General features: G+C 35.7%; 1 protein-coding gene across 1 annotated transcript in view; it reads left to right on the top strand.

The window, feature by feature from the left end:
• Positions 1 to 678: 678 nt before the first annotated feature.
• The window catches only part of LOC110106989 (DNA polymerase I A, chloroplastic), a 62,264-nt gene continuing 42,467 nt past the window's right edge, over positions 679 to 20,475 (top strand). Inside the window, exons 1-4 of the mRNA XM_020837107.2 lie at positions 679 to 898; positions 5,225 to 5,960; positions 8,197 to 8,385; positions 11,178 to 11,851. Of these exons, the coding sequence (XP_020692766.1) occupies positions 801 to 898; positions 5,225 to 5,960; positions 8,197 to 8,385; positions 11,178 to 11,851 (1,697 nt within the window). The 5' untranslated portion in view covers positions 679 to 800. The remainder of the gene's footprint in view (positions 899 to 5,224; positions 5,961 to 8,196; positions 8,386 to 11,177; positions 11,852 to 20,475) is intronic.

The following is a 20,475-nucleotide window of genomic DNA, read 5'->3' as shown; positions in this document are numbered from 1 at the left end:
AAGTTTATATGAATGAAGATTTGTGGCAATAATATAAAAATAAAAAAAATAATTATTCTTTTGCAAAAAATATATGGCTAATGCTAAAATGAAAATATTGTAATGAGTATCTATTAGAACATTATATATATATATATATATATATATATTCATTTAAATAGAATCCCATTAAATATGCTACTATAGGATATGTCAAGTACAAAGATGGACTTAGATAAAGCTTCAGGTTCCGTTCGCCTGTATTGAATTTTTCTTCTTTAATAGAATAAATATTTTAATAATTTTGTCCATTTAATATATTCATTTATCAAAACTCGAAAAAAAAATCATTTATATTTCACTCAAAAAATTATAAGACCTCGATGATATTTTATTCCATTTGAAAAAAAATATTGGTTGAAAATTCCATCAATTTAAATGATACAGAAGATGTAAGTGAATAATGAATATTTACACTTTTGACATTAAAAATGTATATTAACAAAGATATAAATATCAAATTATTAGATTTATTTGTAAATAAATACGATATTAAATTTATTAATATAAGCTTTAATTCATTAGTTACATACATTATAGTCCTATTAAAATTAATCAAATGAATAAGGAAGTTTTTATCATATTTTGCACTTGTACAAAATGGAGGGGTGATTTGCAACAAAGTCAAATTACTAGAAAATCGGGGCGTTATATCTGCCTATTCCTTCGGATGGATACAGTACGATGCAAAAGAGGCTAAAACCCTCAAGGTTTCATTCTCTCGTGCTCGTGCGCTCTCTTTCTCACCTTGCAAGGCATCAATGGCATTTTCCGCTAAGTATGGCCTGTTCCACCCTCTCTTGTTTTCTTCTTCTTTCCGACGGACAGAGCATGCGTCGCTCTCCTTTTCTCTTGGCAGGTGATTTGTTCTGCGACCGTTTCTCATGCTTTACTCGAGTGTTTATCGCTTAAGAGTCTTTTCTTATGCCTGATATTTGAAGGGAGTTCGGGGGTAATTTTTGTGGGGCCTTTGATTCTTGTTGGAATTGGTTGGCCAAAATTATGCTGATCATGGTTGTGCATTTTTTCTTTGATAATGCTTTGGTTAATTTTGAGGTTTTAGAATTCTGATTACTGAAATATAACATTTCTTCCATGATTCCATCAAAATGCTGTGCTGCCAAGTTAAATACCTATTTTTTTGCTTGTTTGGTTCGCTGACAGCTGTGCAAGGTGCTTACTTTTAGTTGTGTTTTATGTATTGAGTCTTATTTGTGTTAGCATAATTATGTTTAGTCAGTTATGTTGTTTTTTTTATTTGTTATTTTGTAAATTGTTAGGCGTAAAATGGTCTAGGATATGCTGGGTTTTTTTTTTTTAACTTTAGTATATTTTAAAACATGCAAGAACTTGTGTCTTGTGGCCATTATTTATAAATATTAGGCATTAGGTTGTACTGAAGTTTTTTTAATGATGGAAGAAAGATATGGCTTTGTTTTGGCATTTTAATTGGAATGTACTTCTTTTCTCTTGTTTATAGGCATGAGGAAAGAAATGGCTTTGCTTTGGCATTTCAATTGGAATGTACTTCTTTTCTCTTGTTTATAGGCATGAGGATCTTCTTCATATATATATATATATATTCTCTCGTCTCACTAGTTTGAGGTTTTCATTGATCGTTTATCAAATATATTCTTTATTTTACTTCCTCGATTCTTCCTCTGCATTGGATTTTTCTCTTCTCGACAATCGAGTACCAAAGTTAGCACAATCTACACTTCTCTATCCCAATCGGTATTAGAGGTTGTGTTCTTGGATTGGAAGAGCTTTCCACAATGATCTGCACTAGAGGTATAGGGTATCTTATTGTTTATTCTTTCTTTTAATAGTCACCAATCTCCTTTCCTTTTCTCCATCCATAAGCCCCCTCCTTACACCATTACATTTTTCACAACCCCTGTTAGTTTTCCTAAACCAAACCCTTATCTAAACTGGTATTTTGAACTCCAAATTGGACCGAAAATAGTTCCAAAAACCAAACTAAGCCAGTTCCCTTAAGCCCTACCCTTGGACATCCCATTCCCACCTTTGCAACAAATCTTTGCTTTGTTCCATGACTTGCAATACCTAAGAACATTTCCCTTTAATTCAAAATAAAACTTCAATTCTCAACCATTGAACTATACCTCTAGCTAGGTACCAATTGAAATTCCCCTTTCACCTTCTGAAATTCTCCTGCATAATCTCCCTTTCTAAATTCAAACTATATTCAAAATTCCTAAGCCTGCTTATATCAATCCCTTATCTATTTATGAAGATCTTCATGAATCCATTTGAATTTTGAGTTTAAACCTAACATGGATGAAATCAATCTTAATTATGCACTGTCATTCTATTTTTTTTTATTCTAAGCACTTGTCTTTATATCTGCAACAAAATGAACTATACCCTCCCTTCAATCCTAGAATTGTTTTATATTATTTATTAAAAAAATACAACCATTAGCTTCACTTAAATTCAATTCTATCCAATTAGCCTTCAAACACTATCACGATCAAATAATCTAATTCAATATTTTACCCTAGCCAAATTACCCAACAAGAAGCTTAAATGAAAGGGAAAAAAGAGCTAGCTTCATTTAGCTAGTACTTTAATCCAAGCATATCAATACATTTTTTGTGCATAAAAATCTCCAAGCTTGCAAATATATCTTTCTTAAATTGTAATAATGTTCTCGAGGATTGTTGAAGAAAATATTTGATGATATTGTTGATGGTGCTAGTGTTCTTTCCTTTCATCTCTTCCTTCATGGGATGCATTTTCCATTTGCCACAGGGGCGGAACCAACCATAATTTTTAAGGGGGGCAAACTTATAAGTAATTGTGGACATATATGTCGGGGGTCCAAGGGGGCAGCGCCCCCTGGCGGGGTTCGACCTGTTCGGTCAGGTCGCGGGGCCAAGGGGCATCGCCCCTGCGGGGGTTTTCCGGGGCAGCGCCCCCGGATCAAATTTTGATTTACTATTTATCTTTGTATTTGGTTCATCATTCCCTAATAATAACACATCTACACAATGTATTTAATTGTATTGTGGGCAATTGCCCCCTTAGCCTCCAAAGGGTTCCGCCCCTGATTTGCCACCTTTTTTTTGAAGATGCGTTTACCAATTTTATCTCTTCTCTGTGATGAATTTCGCTAGTTCATTGGTATAATTGGGGGTTGTTGGGTGGGAAGTAAAACCACACAGAGAAACAAACAAGAAATAGAAAATTGCAGTGGAAAGAAAAAGACACTAGGATTTAACTTGGAAAAACCTTAAACCGGAAAAAATTCACGGAGCTGCACCACACCAATAAAACATCCATGAAAATTTGAGAGAATTATTACAGATTTCTCTTATCTCTCACTCTGTCCTTGTCACTCTTCTCTCTTACGCTGTTCTTGTACAAGAACAAACAAAGAGAACAATAATAACCACCAAGGGATGTAACCCTTAATGAAAAAACAAGAAAGAAAATTGTTTTGTTCGCTTCGCAGGGCCACGACGCTCAATTCTTTATCTCTTGTTTGCATGATAGTGCCACAACTTTGGGGTATGTATTGTCACAATACCGAGGTTTGGAGTGTTGTAGTGCTCCGCTTTCTTTCTTTATCTATCAAACTATGCAGTGCCCGGGGCGCTTGGGCACTGTACTGAATTTTTTTTTTATTTCAGGTGCAAAGCACCTCAACCCAACTAAGGGAAGAATCTCCCACAACCCCTCAGCAAGCTGAATAGATTAAATTGAGGTCTGATTGAAAAGTATAACCTGATTGATCAACATAATCAGATTCCACACAGGGCATCTATTTATTTCTCTAGCAACATTTTCAACTCTTCAACATAGAGTACTTAACAACCTAGGGGAATTTTGATTAAAAACACGATACTTACTACTAGTCATTTGTATTGAGCTTTATTTGCTTTTGTGTAATAGTCATTTTATGTCATTTATCATGATATATTTTTATTTTATTAATTACTTAGGGTAAAATGTTCATTTGTTATTTCTGATATACTTGTCATTATTTCAATTTCGAAAAAGTTAGAAAGTTCATAAATTTATAGCTACTATCATAACTAGTATGTCTTAGGTTGTATTTTGGTTGGTTGATGATGGAATAACCACATAAAAAGGACTTTCATTTGGCATCTCCTATGGGAAACACTTCTTATCTTTTTTTTTTTTTTAAAGCTGGGCTCTTCTTCCTCTTTCACTTTACCTCTTTAACTTTTGAGTTCCTCCTTCGTGGCGTTCATTTAACCTCTTCCCTAATCTTTCTTTCTCCTTGCCCATTTCTTTTATTCCAAAATTTTATTTCTCAGCAATCAATTATTTAAGACTGTCACAACCTTCGCTTCTTTTGCGTTTCTCATATTTCCATTTTTTATGCTATTAGCACATGTTAACCTTTGGTTTGTCATGATTTCAAATAATAGTTTTAGAGATGGCACGGAACTTCTATTTTCTTTACATTTGGATTTTGGTCAAATACATGACATTTTGTTATGTCAAACCATCCAATGGATTAAAAAAAAATCCAATGGCTAATAGAAATGACAAAAGAAAGAGAAATGTATCCGAATGTATCATTCGACATGACATTACCCTTTGTAAGTTAGAACCAACCAAACTGCATGATATTGCTACAAGAATAACACAGTTGTCTAGTTAGCACGGTTAACCAAATACTATTGATCCTAACAATCCTCAACTTTTTTTTTTCGTACATCCTTTTTTTTTCATCTCGTTATGGTAGAATGTCCTTAAAGTTATTATCAATATATTAACTGTGCTTGTGTTGGCTGATCTTTTATGTTTGTTGAATAAAATTTTGTAAGATGTGGATTATGAAAATATTTAATTGTTTTGAAAAAAAGATAATTAGTCTAAATAATTAAGATTTTATTAAAGTTTTGCATATTGTAGATTTTGGTCTAGTTAAATTCAACATAGTTGCATGGTTTTCAGATGTTTTTTTTTCCTTTTAGAGTTGCTCTTTACATTGTTATCATGCTCAATCTGCCTCTGTCAGATTACTCACAGATATGGATCAGATTCTTCTTTGTTTGTTATAGTTATGTGAGTATAAGTTTTCATTTCATTTTGACCTGAGAAATCTGATCGTTTTTATCTTGTCATAACGATTACTAGCTACTGGCCATTTCAAATCCTTAATGTGGTTTCAGAAAATCATTTGCAGGAAAAAGGGCATACGTTCTTGTCAGGGATGGAATATTCAACGTCCAATCTTTACTAACTGTTCATCCTTTAAGTGTGTGCAACCTTCTAATTCAGCTACAGGTTCGGTTACATTAAAACATGGTTTGAATATGGAGGATAATGCAGCTTATCAGCAAGTACAATCTTCTTCTTCTGGTTTTATGAATGGCTGGGAAAGGGCTAATGATAGAGCTGGGCATAATAGTCAGAATGATAGATCGCAAGCACATACATCATCTGAAATAAGAGGTGATAGAACAAATGACTCAAAGGTTTTAAGCAACTTGTGTTCCTATCCATCTTTAGGGAATTCTAGAAAAGCATGGCGTCAAATAACGGATGAATGGGAGCAGCAGAAGGCTCAATATTCTGTAAATAATGCAATTCCTGTAGAGGCTCCGGATATTGCCCATTATGTGGAAAAGGAAGATGATACTAGAAGCATACTAAAACAGCAAAGATCTTCTCAGATATTTCCTTCTCTAACCTGTAACTCCAATCCATCAGTCCAGCAACCAGCGCATATATTCATGGGGGAAGATGCTGTGCTGGCAAGCAATCCAAAAGAAGATGATGCACCCAGTGTGGAACGCAAGAGGAGACTTACTAAACTATATGACAAAGTTCTAGTTGTTGATAATGTCAGTACTGCTGAGGAAACTGTTCGGATGCTTACTACAAAGTACAGGAATCTTATCCATGCATGTGATACGGAGGCAAGTTATCCAGACTGTGTTTTATAATTTTTTATGTGATAGGCTTTGCCAGGAGTTTCTGATGATTGCCTTGGACTGAATAGTGACTAGTATGGTATCATGTGCTATTGCATAATTTCTCTTTTGTTTTGCTTTTGAAACATAGTTGAATCTATTTGCATAATTGATAAATGTTCCTAAATGCAGAATTTGTAAAATGAATAATTAATAAGAAGGTTGGCCAGGCAAGTTTGTTATGCTTGACAATTTTTCTTTGTTTGAATGGCATAATGAGCATCTGCGTTTCATGGTATATTTGCAACAAGGAACTGATGTGCGCCAACTATTCTTTCTTGAGCTAGATTTATTACATTTAAAGGGCGGAGAAAGAAAATATGATCTTTGAACCGGACAATGTAGTATCTAAATCTTGTTATTGAAAGATCATGCTGTCCCTGAACGATATTACTGCTGATTTTCTGAAATTGATAACAGCTTAACAAAGCTTAAGCAAAGATCACAGAGTTTGGCATTTTTTTCCTTCATCAACTGATCACTAGTTTTATAAATAACGAGGAAAGGAGTGGTTGATGACATGAATTGGTTCCTACTTCTATCTGATTGTTGTAATTTAAATTGGGCCAAAATTTTAGAAAGGCAGTGCATATTTTGTTTTGGGCTATTGGAATTTTTTTTTGTAACACTTTCCGTAGGGAATGCTTTGTTTTTATTAATTTCCATGTCAAGGGTTCTTTTCAGAGCCATCAAATAGCACAATCGTAATTTCTTACTATTAAATTCAGAGATATTGAGAGAGAAAAATGTTTGTTCTTATTTCAAAAACTATCATTATTTATAGATCTATACAATATATCTTAATAAGGAAATAAATAATTATAGAATAATGCATAATTGCACTAATATAATCCTTCCTAAATCAGCCACCCACATATGGAAGGAGATTGGCGTGATCTAGGTGAGCCTCCTACGGATTCCTGTGCTGGCCATGGGATCAAGAGGGAAGGGACGGTTGGGATGGCTGGGACGGTATTTGACAGATCCAGGTGAGCCTCCCATGGATCCCCATGCTGGCCATGGGATTAAGAGGGAAGGGATGGCTGGGACGGTATTTGACACTCCCCCTCAAGCTAGGGAATACAGATTTGTCATTCCTTGATAATTAGTCCCACAAAGATAGAATTATTAAGTTTCTTAGTAAGAATGTCTGCAAGCTGATATTTTGATAAGACAAAATAAATACAATTACGTTCATTGTCCAATTTCTTCTTTATGAAATGTCTGTTCACTTTTATGTGCTTAGTCCTGTCATTCTGAATTGGATTGTGAGCTATGCTGATTGCTCTTTTGTTGTCACAATGTAGCTTCATGGGTCCTTCCCATTGATTAAATGACTAAAAAAGATATATTATGATTTTTTTTAGATATATTATGAATTTCTCATAATTATAATATAATATATTAATCTTATTCAACACTTAACTAAAATAATTAATCAATCATCTAATTAGATACAAAGCTAAAATCAATAAAAACAATTTTTTTAGGATGCTGTCTAATTGCCATTTTAAGAAAGTTTTCATCTTTCATTGACATGAATTTTTTTCCTCACAATTTAAGATCTATTTGTGATGGTTGCAACGTTTTGTAAAAGTGGGTTTAAAATTGTTATGAGAAAATATATTTTTTGAAAGATGCTATGGGCATAATAAATTATTTCTTTTTTTTTTAATTCTAATAGTAGCTTTCCTACAATTACATCGTTTTAGCATGTTTGGTTGTAAAAGGCAACTTTCTACCAAAAGATTTTCTGAAAAGCAAAGAGAAAATTGTAGCCATACGGAAGTGTGGAAATATTCTAAAAAACAAACCAACAAAAAAGCTGCCCCAAATAGACTGTTGAACATCCTAAAATTGCTTTCAAGGAAGCAAAATGAGGTAGTACGAAGTGAAAATAGGGGATGGGGTTGAGACTTGGTAGTTTATATTAATAATTTTTTAGCACTTTTTTTTAAAGAATTCTGTAAGTTAACGGCATAGCCTGTTGTTGCTTAGTTATTTGCTCATCATTAGATCAATTAGTGGGCGAGATATTTTCTATTGATCTGCTAATTAGTAGTTGTTTCAAGCAATTGCTTCTCACCTGTTTTTTTTTATAGACCTCTATATATGCACCCTACTTGATTTTGTTCATCCTCTGATATTTGATTTATTATACCATCTAGTTTTTCTCTTTCAGGTGGCAAAAATTGATGTTAAGCAGGAGACCCCTGTTGACCATGGAGAGATAATATGTTTCAGCATCTATTCTGGGCCTGAAGCAGATTTTGGGAATGGAAAATCTTATATCTGGGTGGATGTGCTTGATGGTGGACATGAAGTCCTGATGAAATTTGCTACTTTTTTTGAAGACCAAACGATTAAAAAGGTAATTTGATGGGATTTCATGGGCATAAATATAAGTAGAATGTTGCTAGAGTAACTACTTGTTTTTTTAACTATAAGTAGAATATTCCTAGGGAAACTACTTGTTTATTTGGGTGATTTATATGATTCATAACATAATTTTCCAGGATATCTCATTATTTTAACTTTTGTAACATCAGAACATTTTTTATGACATTGGGTTCTTGTATGAATGGGCAACCGAATGATGGAATTTTTGTATAGTTGGTTGAGAAAATGAGAGAAAGGAGTGATAGAGGTTGTGTTTGAAACTTGAAAGATACATAAATAATCCCTAAGTTGTCAACATTAAATCCTCAAAGCATTTCAATAATAATTTCTGAATCTTCAAACAATGAAAATAGATGAAATCCTAAACATTCATGGGTTCGTGATTTTTTATTCAAAAATCAAAGTTTGGTTACAAAATTCAGGAAAAAGGCCCTCTTATAAAGCGCCTCCATACAGAAAACTACTAAAATAATCTTAAAAATTGGCTTTTGGCAGAAAAATATTTTAAAAAAACATTCAACTACTAAATGACTCAATATATAAATTAGGAAAGAGGGTCTTAAGACTTGATAGTTAAGGCAGTTGAATTTTTATGATAGAAGCTGAACATGAGTCAATAAAAAGAAAGTAGTTAGATGCTCTGGATGACTTGCATTAGTTTCCTTGTGACAAATAACTTTTCTATTGATATTTCTTGAATAGATCAAAGAAAAGAGATGAAAAAATTCTAAAAAAAATTTCATTGGTAGGTAGATCTAGGGTTGTAAACAAGTTGAGTTTAGCTAAAGTCATTACTTTAGGGCTTGACTCGGCTATCTTAACGTATGCTTGAACTCAAGTTTGATGGCTTGAGTTTTTCAAAACCCTTGATGGCAATGAGACAAGGAAGTCACAATAGAAGCTCGTTGGAGAAGATGAAATTGCGATTGGAGCTCGTTAGAGAGGGAGGTGTCACGAGCAGTGCTTGTTGGAGAAGGCGATATACAATTGGAACTCGCTAGAGAATGAGATGCTTTGACCTGTGCTCACCGGAGAAGGCAAAATGCGATTGAAGCTCACTAGAGAAGTAGACATTGTGACCAGTGCATGTAAGAGGAGTCGACGTTGAGACTCGTGATTGGAGCTTGTTGAGGAATTATTGAAGCGGCGCTTGAAGAAAAAAAGGATTTTGGGGAATTAAAAGTGACGTTTGAAGAAAAAGAGGTGTTTGGACGAATATGGATTTGGGCTATAATTTTTAGTGGTGGTAGAAATGGGATTTATGATTTGTTATATAAAAATCAAGCAGCCTCTTAGGCCAATGAGCCAAGCCTCTTCAAGCTTGAGTTTAAGCTCATGTAATATACAAGCTGTAATTCAATCTCGATCTCGAGCTTGTGGCTTGATAAGCTTGACTCCTGAGCTCGTTAGCAAGTCGAATTCATGCTAGCTTGGTTTCATGCCTAGGCAGATGACACTTCATTTGATGGCATCTCTAGATGCTTTCAATTGGGGAGGTGGTGGTAGAAGCAATACACACCATGGATAACACAAATCTATAGGTAGAAGTTACTATAATAAGTACTAAAGAATGAAGTTACTTGATCATATAATTGAATTATATCATCAAAAGTAGGACTGGTATTAATTGATAGGAAATACTGGTAGAAATTGAACAATTTTTGGTCTAAATTAGGAATTTCAGCAAAATAAAATAGAAATTGAGAGAACTTTGGTGGCCCTCTCTCTCTCTCTTCCTTAATACGTGGACCCCACCCCAAAGGGGCAGGCTAGGCCTGGGCGAAAACAAACTTCCTTCTGGGTCGGTCTAACATAATATTATCTGGCTAGTCATGTATACATGTTTGTTTTTTTATTATAGATTACTAATTAAAAAGAAAAAAAATAAGTTCATGTTAGCATTTTAAGGAAGGGGTGTCAACCTAATCTTTTCTCATTGCATCATATTTTACATGAGGTCTATCACGATTGCCTCCATGATCATTAACATGATATCGACAATGGCAATCATCACAAGCTCCATCAATCCTTTAGTGGTAGTTCCTATGAAACTTATGACCATTGTGTCCTTTTAGATCCCTTTGGTCCATGTGGTCTTTTTGGTCTTTAGGTTATATATGGTTTTTAAGTTTCTTGAAGTTATAATATGTGACCAACTCTTATCGAAAATAGTGATAATATTAGGACCTATTATGAGAATACTTTTGATGTGTTGAGGATGTCGAAAGAGGGCTCTATGATTCTAAGGATGATATTGCCTAATAGTAAATTAGATATTTCTTCGACCAAATAGTCTAAGGCGTTTGTGGAAAGGTGGAGGTGAATGTCTCTTATGAGGTGGATTTCTTGATCTCCAAGTAGGGGAGTATAACGATAGTTTACCCATAATTTTATCAATTGTATCTTAATTTTTTTTTTTTTTTAATTTCACTTCTTGATCTCCAAGTAGGGGAGTACAACTAATGTGGAGGTGAATGTCATAGCAAACTTTTGCATACTTTTCTCTACAGTCAAATTTCAAAATGAATATATTTTATGAATTTTGATAAGATTTTTTAAATTGGTTGTTGACCCAAAATTAACCCTCAACCTTCTCATCCCAACTTGGACTGTCAATTGTATTTTTACCGCATATAAATAGACTTATTATATATATTTGATGATACACTTGTATGGCTTTCTAGCTTTTTTGGCTGTATTCATATTATCTTTTGAAATATAAAAATAGTATTATATTTTTTTGGTTATCTTCGTTGCTTGTAGGTTTGGCATAACTATAGCTTTGATAGTCATATTCTGGAGAACTGTGGGATCAAGGTTTCTGGGTTTCATGCTGATACCATGCATCTTGCAAGACTTTGGGATTCTTCAAGAAGAATTGATGGCGGGTATTCGCTTGAAGCCCTTACGAGTGATCCAATTGTCATGTCTGGAACAGGGTTTCACATGGTTGATGAATTTATGGGGAAGATATCAATGAAGGAGCTGTTTGGGAAGAGAAAAGTGAAGAAAGATGGTTCAGAAGGCAAATCCATTACTATTGCTCCTGTGGAGCATCTTCAAAGGAAAGAACTTATACCTTGGATTTGCTACTCTGTTTCAGATTCTATAAACACTCTCAAACTCTATGAAAGTTTAAAGGCAAAGTTGGAGGCTATGGACTGGGTTTTTGATGGTATTTGCAAAGGTTCAATGTATGAATTTTATGAAGAGTACTGGCGTCCATTTGGTAACCTCTTAGCTAATATGGAAGCTGAAGGACTGCTTGTTGATCGAGCCTATCTTTCAGATGTGGAAAAAGTTGCTATCGCTGAACAAGAAGTGGCTGCCGATAGATTCCGTAGTTGGGCATCCAAGTATTGCCCTGATGCAAAGTACATGAATGTAGGAAGTGATGCTCAAATCCGTCAGCTATTTTTCGGCGGAACAGCTAACAGGTAGATATTTCAGATGCATATGCAGCTAGCATTTTTCATTTATCTAATAGGGTGCCATATTTATGTTTTGAATACGGCATCAGCAGAGTATTTTTTTGATGTAGAACTGGAGGGGGGGGAGGGGGGGGGGGGGGGGGGGGGGGGGGGGAAGAGAGGAAATTGAGAGGGAATTCAAAGTTTCTTAATTCATTAATTTAATTTAGAAGAATGATAAAGAAATCAAATCTAATTTAAAATTAAATTAGGCTTAATTTTAGGAACTTTCCTAATTTAGCTTGGTTAATTTAGAAAAGTATTTGAAATTCAAATTTGAATTTCAAATTGAATCAAAATCTTTCCCAAATCATTTAGGCTAATTTAGGCATGTTATAATGATGATTGAAATCATCGTCAAGAGGGCCAAGGAGGTGGGAGGGTGTCCACATTCGATGAATATGTTCAGGTTCAATGAATCATGAAAATTGGAATTAATTCCAATTAAATTCAGAATGGGAGAGATTTAGGGAGTTTTCCAAAACGCGGTTTACTAATTGGGAAAATTAATTTAAATCAAATTCAATCAGAAATTTAGTTAGATCTAACTTAAAATAACTTTCCTAAAATAGAAATCCTTAATTAGGAAACAAATTCAAATTTATTTGAATTTTGAATTCGAATTCATTGCCAAATTAAGAGAGCTAAAATAGGAAGGGCTTTGAATGCAAGACGAAATTGGTGGAGCCAAAGGAGGAGGGAGGGGGTGGGGTGAGGTGGTCAGCCGACCATGGAGGTGGAGGGGTTGATGTTTGATCCAAAAGAAAAGTTAACCAAAATCAAATGAAATAAAATAAAAAGCCGATGATGAATGGTGGAGACTAGAGATGAGAGGACGAAGAATAAAGAAAAATAAAATAAAATAAAATCGATACAAACCACGAGCCCGGACTCTTCCTGCGGCTGGTGGGTACTACGTTGCCCTTCCTGAGGGACTTCAATCCACGAGCCCGGATCCATCCTGTGGCTGGTGGAAACAAGGTTGTCCTCCTATAGGACTTTTCCTCTCTTGAACTCACATAGAGATCAAGACAAATGCTCCAATTATTTTCTTAATAATCCATCATTACATGATACAAGCTAGGGCCTCTATATATAGGCCTAAGAAACTAAAACAATATACATATGCCCCTAGGACTTACATAGGATGACCCTCTTAAGTAAGGGTAAAAAGGGAAAATTCATAATAAAAATAAAAATTACAAATAACAAATTAAGATAAGGTGAAATGATCTCGGTCGTCGATCGTCGTCTCCTCTGAAAATCTTAATGATCGGATGTCCCCATCATTCTCCCAAGGTGAAAAAGAGCTCGACTCGGTCGAGTCTGCACCCCGGGTAACCATGATCTGATACCAAACTGATGTAGAACGGGAAAGGGGGGGGGGGCATATGAATTTGAAATTTATGGGGGGAAGAGAGGAGATTGGGAGGGAATTCAAAATTTCTTTATTCATTAATTCAATTTAGAAGAATGATAAAAAAATCAAATCTAATTTAAAATTAAATTAGACTTAATTTTAGGAACTTTCCTAATTTAGCTTGGTTAATTTAGGAAATTATTTGAAATTCAAATTTGAAATTCAAATTGAATTAAAATCTTTCCCAAATCATTTAGGCTAATTTAGATATGTAATAATGATGATTGAAATCATCATCAAGAGGGCCAATGAGGTGGGAGGGTCCAAATTTGATGAATATGTTTAGGTTCAATGAATCATGAAAATTGGAATTAATTCCAATTAAATTCAAATTGGGAGAGATTTGGCGGGTTTCCAAAAGCGGTTTACTAATTAGGAAAATTAATTTAAATCAAATTCAATCATAAATTTTATTAGATCTAACTTAAATTACTTTCCTAAAATAGGAATCCTTAATTTGGAAACAAATTCAAATTCAAATTTATTTGAATTTTGAATTCGAATTCATTGCCAAATTAAGAGGGCTAAAATAGGAAGAGCTTTGAATGCAAGACGAAATTGGTGGAGCAAAAGGAGGAGGGAGGAGGTGGGGTGAGGTGGTCAGCCGACTATGAAGGTGGAGGGGTTGATGTTTGATCCAAAAGAAAAGTTAACCAAAATCAAATGAAATAAAATAAAAAACGGATGATGAATGGTGGAGACTAGAGATGAGAGGATGGAGAACAAAGAAAAATAAAATGAAATAAAAACGATACAAACCATGAGCCGGGACTCTTCCTGTGGCTGGTGGGTACTACGTTGCCCACCCCGAGGGACTTCAATCGACGAGCCCGGATCCATCCTGCGGCTGGTGGAGACAAGGTTGTACTCCCATAGGACTTTTCCTCTCTAGAACTCACACATAGATTAAGTCAAAGGCTCCAATTCTTTTCTTAATAATCCATCATTACATTATACAAGCTAGGGCCTTCATATATAGGCCTAAGAAACTAAAAAAAGACACATATGTTCCTAGGGCTTACATAGGATGACACTCTTAAGTAAGGGTAAAAAGGGAAAATTCATAATAAAAATAAAAATTCATAATAACAAATTAAGATAAGGTGAAATGATCTCGGCCGTCGATCGTCGTCTCCTCCTTTGAAAATCTTCATGATCGGATGTCCCCATCAGTTTTACTTTAATTTATCGTAGCTGTAATAGGAACAATAACTCGATCACCTTGACTTAATTGTTGATATTGACCTCCAGTAGTTTGTTCAGTGTATGGTTAAATGACAAATGTTTCAGAAAAGCTTTGTTAATTTTGAGTATTCTTGTTCAAATGGCAAGATGAGGAATGCAGTCCTTTTAAATAATAATTCATGCTCTTTCAGATGACATACGAGCACTTACATGATATTTAGGTTTTGTTTTTAATAAGTTACAGCTTGAGTATTATTTTTTAGGCCTATTTATTTATGTTATTGCTCATGATCTTTCTCTTTTTTGTTTTTTTTACCATAACCGTTGATAAATGTTGTTTTTCTGTTTGTGGAAATTGAATGCTCTGTTATAAATATGTAGAACATTCAAAGTACTAATCCTTCATAGTTGTATCTTTTTCTTTTTCTTTTATATATCATCAATTAAAAAACTTTTCTTTTAGTTTTCAACATCGTTCTTCTCAATTATTGTATGGATTTTGCTGAAATTAAATTTCACCCAAGGGTTTTATTCTATTTCTACATGCGTTTCCTATCATCAACCTCTTTAGGTTATGATTAGGCGGGTACCGACTAGATTAAGTTATTTGTATGTTGTTGAAATTGGCCAAGAAAGTCTAGTGATTTTGAAATATTTGATATTGTTGATTTGAGTTGCTTACATCCTTAATGTTTACTTTAGAAGGGTTTGGTTCAACATACATAAATTTGGCTGCTTAATGTATATTTTATGAGCATTTTTAAGCTCAAGGGTAATTTGAGTTGTCTGTGTGCACTTGAGAGGTGAATCGGGTGTGGCCACTGAGGTGCCATGACCCCAATTTTTGTTGCATATATTGTTCATGCCAAGAAAGACCGGTATGGGTATTAACATGCATGGGTAAAGTCATAATGCATGCGAATAATATAACAAAAATCCCCACCATAATAAGAAGGGATCACATAGGTCTATAACGTACCTTTTCTAGGAAGGTAGGCATTGGTCTTCTAATGTATCAAGAAAGACATGCATGGGCATTAGCCTACACGTGCAAGCATAAAAATAAAATTATAATAACACTACATTATCAAAAGTTGCCTCCTTACCACATCAAAAAAGGCTTGCATGATTGTTACTGTGGGTTTCTACTTTATGAGGAGCAAACTGTGAACCGCGAGCCTCAATCAATAAAATAGAGGCTAAAAAGCATAAAATAAAGCGCGTACAAAGATTTTTTGAGAGTCACATTTTAGAAAGCTTTGTTGCATATTATTTCTGCAATGTTTTGTCATCTTTAAAAGATTTAAAATTCAAAAATTCAAAATTTTATTGGTTTCCTTCTGTTTCATTCTTCTTTTATAAACTGAAATCCTTTTCCAAAAAAACCAGAAGGACGAGTTATAGATTAATTTATGGATGATAAACAAACTACATGAATTGAATAGGGAATTGCATAAAATTGGGGTGTTTTGAAAATGTTTTAATTTCTGATGTTAATTTGATTAGCATGGAGCTAAATTTTTTTCTGAGTCGTGAATATGAAATTTGTTAATAAAACCGTTGTGAGCCCTCAAATTGAATGTATGTAATTTTGATGAGAGATTGTAATAATATGCTATATATTTTGTGGGGTATGGACTAAATTTGTGTAAGTTGTACCACATAAAGTTGGATTCAACCAAAATGTTAAACAAGAAGTTTGTTGGAGATAATGCCATAAATCTACCATTTAAAATTATATGATTTTGATAAAAGATGTCGGAGGGATGCACAAATTACTAAGAAAAATATAGGAGATTCAGTTTCTCAATTCATTGTGTAATTTAGCCCCCATAAAGTTTGAATTAATCCGGATGGTGATCATGAAAATTATGACTAAATTATGATGTAGGAACATCTTAGCTTTTATTGTGCTTAGGGACTAGTTTACCTTCCTTGCTCTAGAGACTTCTATTTTCCTTTTAAATAGGTCCAATGTAAGGTTTTGAGGATTATTGAATGATATTATCCCCATTAGAAAGCTTTGAAAGCTTCTTGTTCTTCTTCCCTGGATTGGGAAAATCCTAAAATCCTTCTTGCAGGTATCATCTTCCGACGATCCACTACATCAGTTGGTATCAGAGCCTGGAGCTTGCGAAGATCGATGGACTGCAGAAGAAGGTCGGCTGTCGATGACGATCGAAGCCGCAAAACAAGATTGGCGGTCGACGACGATCGACGCCAAGGAAGGTGGGTTGTCGACGATGCTCGAAGCCGGATCGCCTTCTATCAAGCTCAATCGAAGAAGTCGCTCGATCAGGTAGATAGAAACCTTGATCGGATTCGTGAAACCCTTCTGTCAATAAGGAGGATGAGGATGTCATCGGCAACCATACCGAGGCATTCTTCTTCTTCGATCCCCTCGTCAGCTTCACGCAGACGCCATCCGTCCCGCCATACTCCCACGGTCGCTGATGATTACACTCCGCTCGAACTCCCGCTCAAATGGCGTGATCCACCGCCGGAATACCCACCGCTCGAGCTTCCTTTGCGATGGCGAGATCCTCCGCCTGTTCGCGCAGTTCGCAACCAGCCCGAGGGCGTCTTCAGCGAACTCCCTCCGCTCAAGCACGCCAAAAGCCGTTCAGATCTGCTCGCACGCCCAATGTCCTGCGTCAGAGCTTATTCCGATTTCACTTCCGATTCCTTCCGGCATGCCTTTGATTCGCACAGTAGAATCAAAGAGAATTTGGCTATTTCGACTGAAAAAGATGGACATGACGATCGGGATATGGAAGTCGAAGAAACAGCTGCCACTATTGTTAACGATTCTGCCTCTGCTCAGCTCACTGGACCGCTTTTAGCTCCTCTCAATTCCTTCGATACCCATCCTCCATTACGGCCCGCTCAGACGGATCCCCATCTCAGCTCTCGCGATTTTGCTCCGCCGACCCTGCGTTCACTTTTCGATCCGACAACATCCACTCCAGTCTCGCACAAATTAGGCTCCACCTTTGTTTCCGTGCACGACCAGCCTCGCTTCACTCCCGTGTGCGACCAGATCCTGTTGCCCGAACTGCCAACTGCTTCCCTCCGCTCCAGCAAGCAACCTTCGATCCCTGCTCTCACAGGCGACCCGAACCTGCAGTCCAGCACCCGAGCATGCTCCATTTACACGCACTCACTTCAGTCTACACACTATCCGTCCCCAACCAGTCCGATCAGATCAGCCAGCACAAAGCCCTGCGAACAGCCAGCATCAGATGATGCGAATATGGAAGCCGGATTTGCTCCTCAAACCCCGGCCCAGCCCTTCAATCTGATTCTCAGAGACCACGCCCCAGCATCTTCTCAAATCAGCAAGACCTCCAATGTTCTAGATTCAGTAGGAAGTGTTCCTTTATGGGAAGCAGTTCTCGGCAAGCCTGAACCTGTAATAAGGCTTCTGATAGACAATGGCGCAGACCTCTCCCATGGCGACATGGCTCAGTATGCATGCACAACAGCAGAACAGAACAACATAGAACTGCTCAAAGACATAGTCAATTATGGTGGTGACATCCCAATGGTCAAGGTAAGCGCTCTTAACGGTGAGAATGTGGATGAACTATTAGAAACTGTCATGTTAGTTGCTGAAATGCAAGAGTTGAAGGCAAATCCTCATAGAAAAGCAAAAGATATTTGCACTGCAGGTGTGAACATGCCCTGTCTAAATTCTTTTGACAAAATTGATTCAGTACAATGCACCCAAACTATTCGATGTAATGTCAATGAAGGTTCCTGTTCTAATTTTGTTCTGCCCGGTGAAGAGACTATTGCCGGGATGCTAAATGGTTCTGTTGTTAAGTTGTTCCTCTGCACAAACTCTCTCTTTTCAGCCTCAGCTTCGGATCAAGCAGGTTTGATTTGGCTTGCAAGTGTTCCAACTCAAAATTCAGGAGGAACTTTGGATTTGAATGAATCAAATATTTTCCTTGATTTGACTGATATGGTGCATGCTGATACTGCATTTGGAGTGATGGGTCTTGCATTTCATCCAAATTTTACTAAAAATGGACATTTCTTTATTTCATTTCATTGTGATAAAGTACAAGTAGCAAATTGCTCTGGAAGATATCAAAGTGTTGTATCAGAGTTTATCACTAACAGTTCCTCATCAACACCTTCAGAGGCAACATCTATTGTCAGGTTGGCTGAAGGTTCTAAATCTCTAATTTTACAAGCTGTTCACGAGATGTCAATGATTGCCTTACGTTGTCTGGGAGTTGCTTACAAGGACGATGTTGCTGACGTTTTTAATTATGACGGTGAAGGCCATCCTGCTCATAAGTTTCTACTTGATCCTTCTAATTATGCTTTTATAGAAAGTGATCTCATATTTGCCGGTTTGGTTGGGCTGAGGGATCCTATACGTGAAGAAGTTTACCAAGCCATTGAGGACTGCAAAGCAATTGGCATTCGAGTAATGAGTTTTGGGAACTTCCAAGAGGCCACTCTATAGGAGGAAAATATTGAGAACAAAGTCTTCGATCCAGGAATTTGTTTGCCACCCTACTTCCCCTCTAATTAACGAGCCTCGAACGGAGTCGAGCTCCTTTTACGCAAGGGGAGAATGATGTAGGAACATCTTAGCTTTTATTGTGCTTAGGGACTAGTTTACCTTCCTTGCTCTAGAGACTTCTATTTTCCTTTTAAATAGGTCCAATGTAAGGTTTTGAGGATTATTGAATGATATTATCCCCATTAGAAAGCTTTGAAAGCTTCTTGTTCTTCTTCCCTGGATTGGGAAAATCCTAAAATCCTTCTTGCAGGTATTATCTTCCGACGATCCACTACATCAGTTGGTATCAGAGCCTGGAGCTTGCGAAGATCGATGAGCTTGATATCAAAGCTTTCTAATGGGGATAATATCATTCAATAATCCTCAAAACCTTACATTGGACCTATTTAAAAGGAAAATAGAAGTCTCTAGAGCAAGGAAGGTAAACTAGTCCCTAAGCACAATAAAAGCTAAGATGTTCCTACATCAAATTATAAACCTGCTAAGTAAACTATAATGTGACTCTGATAAAAAGATGATGGGGTAATCATAAATCATAAAAAAAACTTTTGTAAAGATTCTTGAAAATCTTTTAAACATTTATACTTTATGAGTGATTTGCATGCATGGAATTGGAATAAACTAAAACGGTGATTATGAAAGTTGTAATGAATGAGTCTAGATATGAATCCAACAAATAAAAAAATGATGCTGACATAGGATGTGAAATCACATCCGAATTATTGAAAATGTTGTAGTGATTGTTAATTTATGAGTGATGTCATGATTTCCGAATTAGCCAACTGGTGATTATAAAAGTTATAGAGGATTGAGTTATAGCTCCAACAAATCAAATATCTTGTGCTTCTGATGAAAGATGTGGGAGAGACACCTAAATTATTGAAAAAGTTTTTTTTTTTTAAATTCTCAATTATTGAGTGACACTCCTTATGAAATATGAATAAACCAAATAATTTTCATAATAATTTTTAAGGATCAAAATACAAAACCAAATATTTACAAGTCATACTATTTCGATGAAAGAGGGAGATGGCCCAAAATTATCTAGAATTTTGTGTTTATTATTGAGATCAAAATCAACAAAAGTGCTGACAATGAAAGTTGTACCGAATTGGTTTGTGAATTTACGGAATAATTTTTTGTTGTTTCTTATGAAAATGAGGGAGATATGACTAAATTACCCGAAGCTATTTGCATCATTTTGACAATGCGAATGGTTTCTTGACATGGTTGGTGATTTTGTCTTGCATGCCTTTAAATGGCGAATGTGGCATGTAGATCAGCAGTAGGTTAATTTGAGCTTCTACTAGATCATCATTATTTGACATGCATCGTCTCAATGGTGTATCACCTAGCTGTTTTCCTGTGTTATATTTCTGAATATCATTCTGCTATTTGCTATTTTACTTCTGCACTACTTATTTTTTATTTAGGTATTTTCATGTT

The sequence above is a fragment of the Dendrobium catenatum genome, unplaced genomic scaffold, assembly GCF_001605985.2.
Source record: "Dendrobium catenatum unplaced genomic scaffold, ASM160598v2 fragScaff_scaffold_716, whole genome shotgun sequence".
NCBI lineage: Eukaryota > Viridiplantae > Streptophyta > Magnoliopsida > Asparagales > Orchidaceae > Dendrobium > Dendrobium catenatum.
This window is presented reverse-complemented; position numbering and strand designations above follow the sequence as displayed.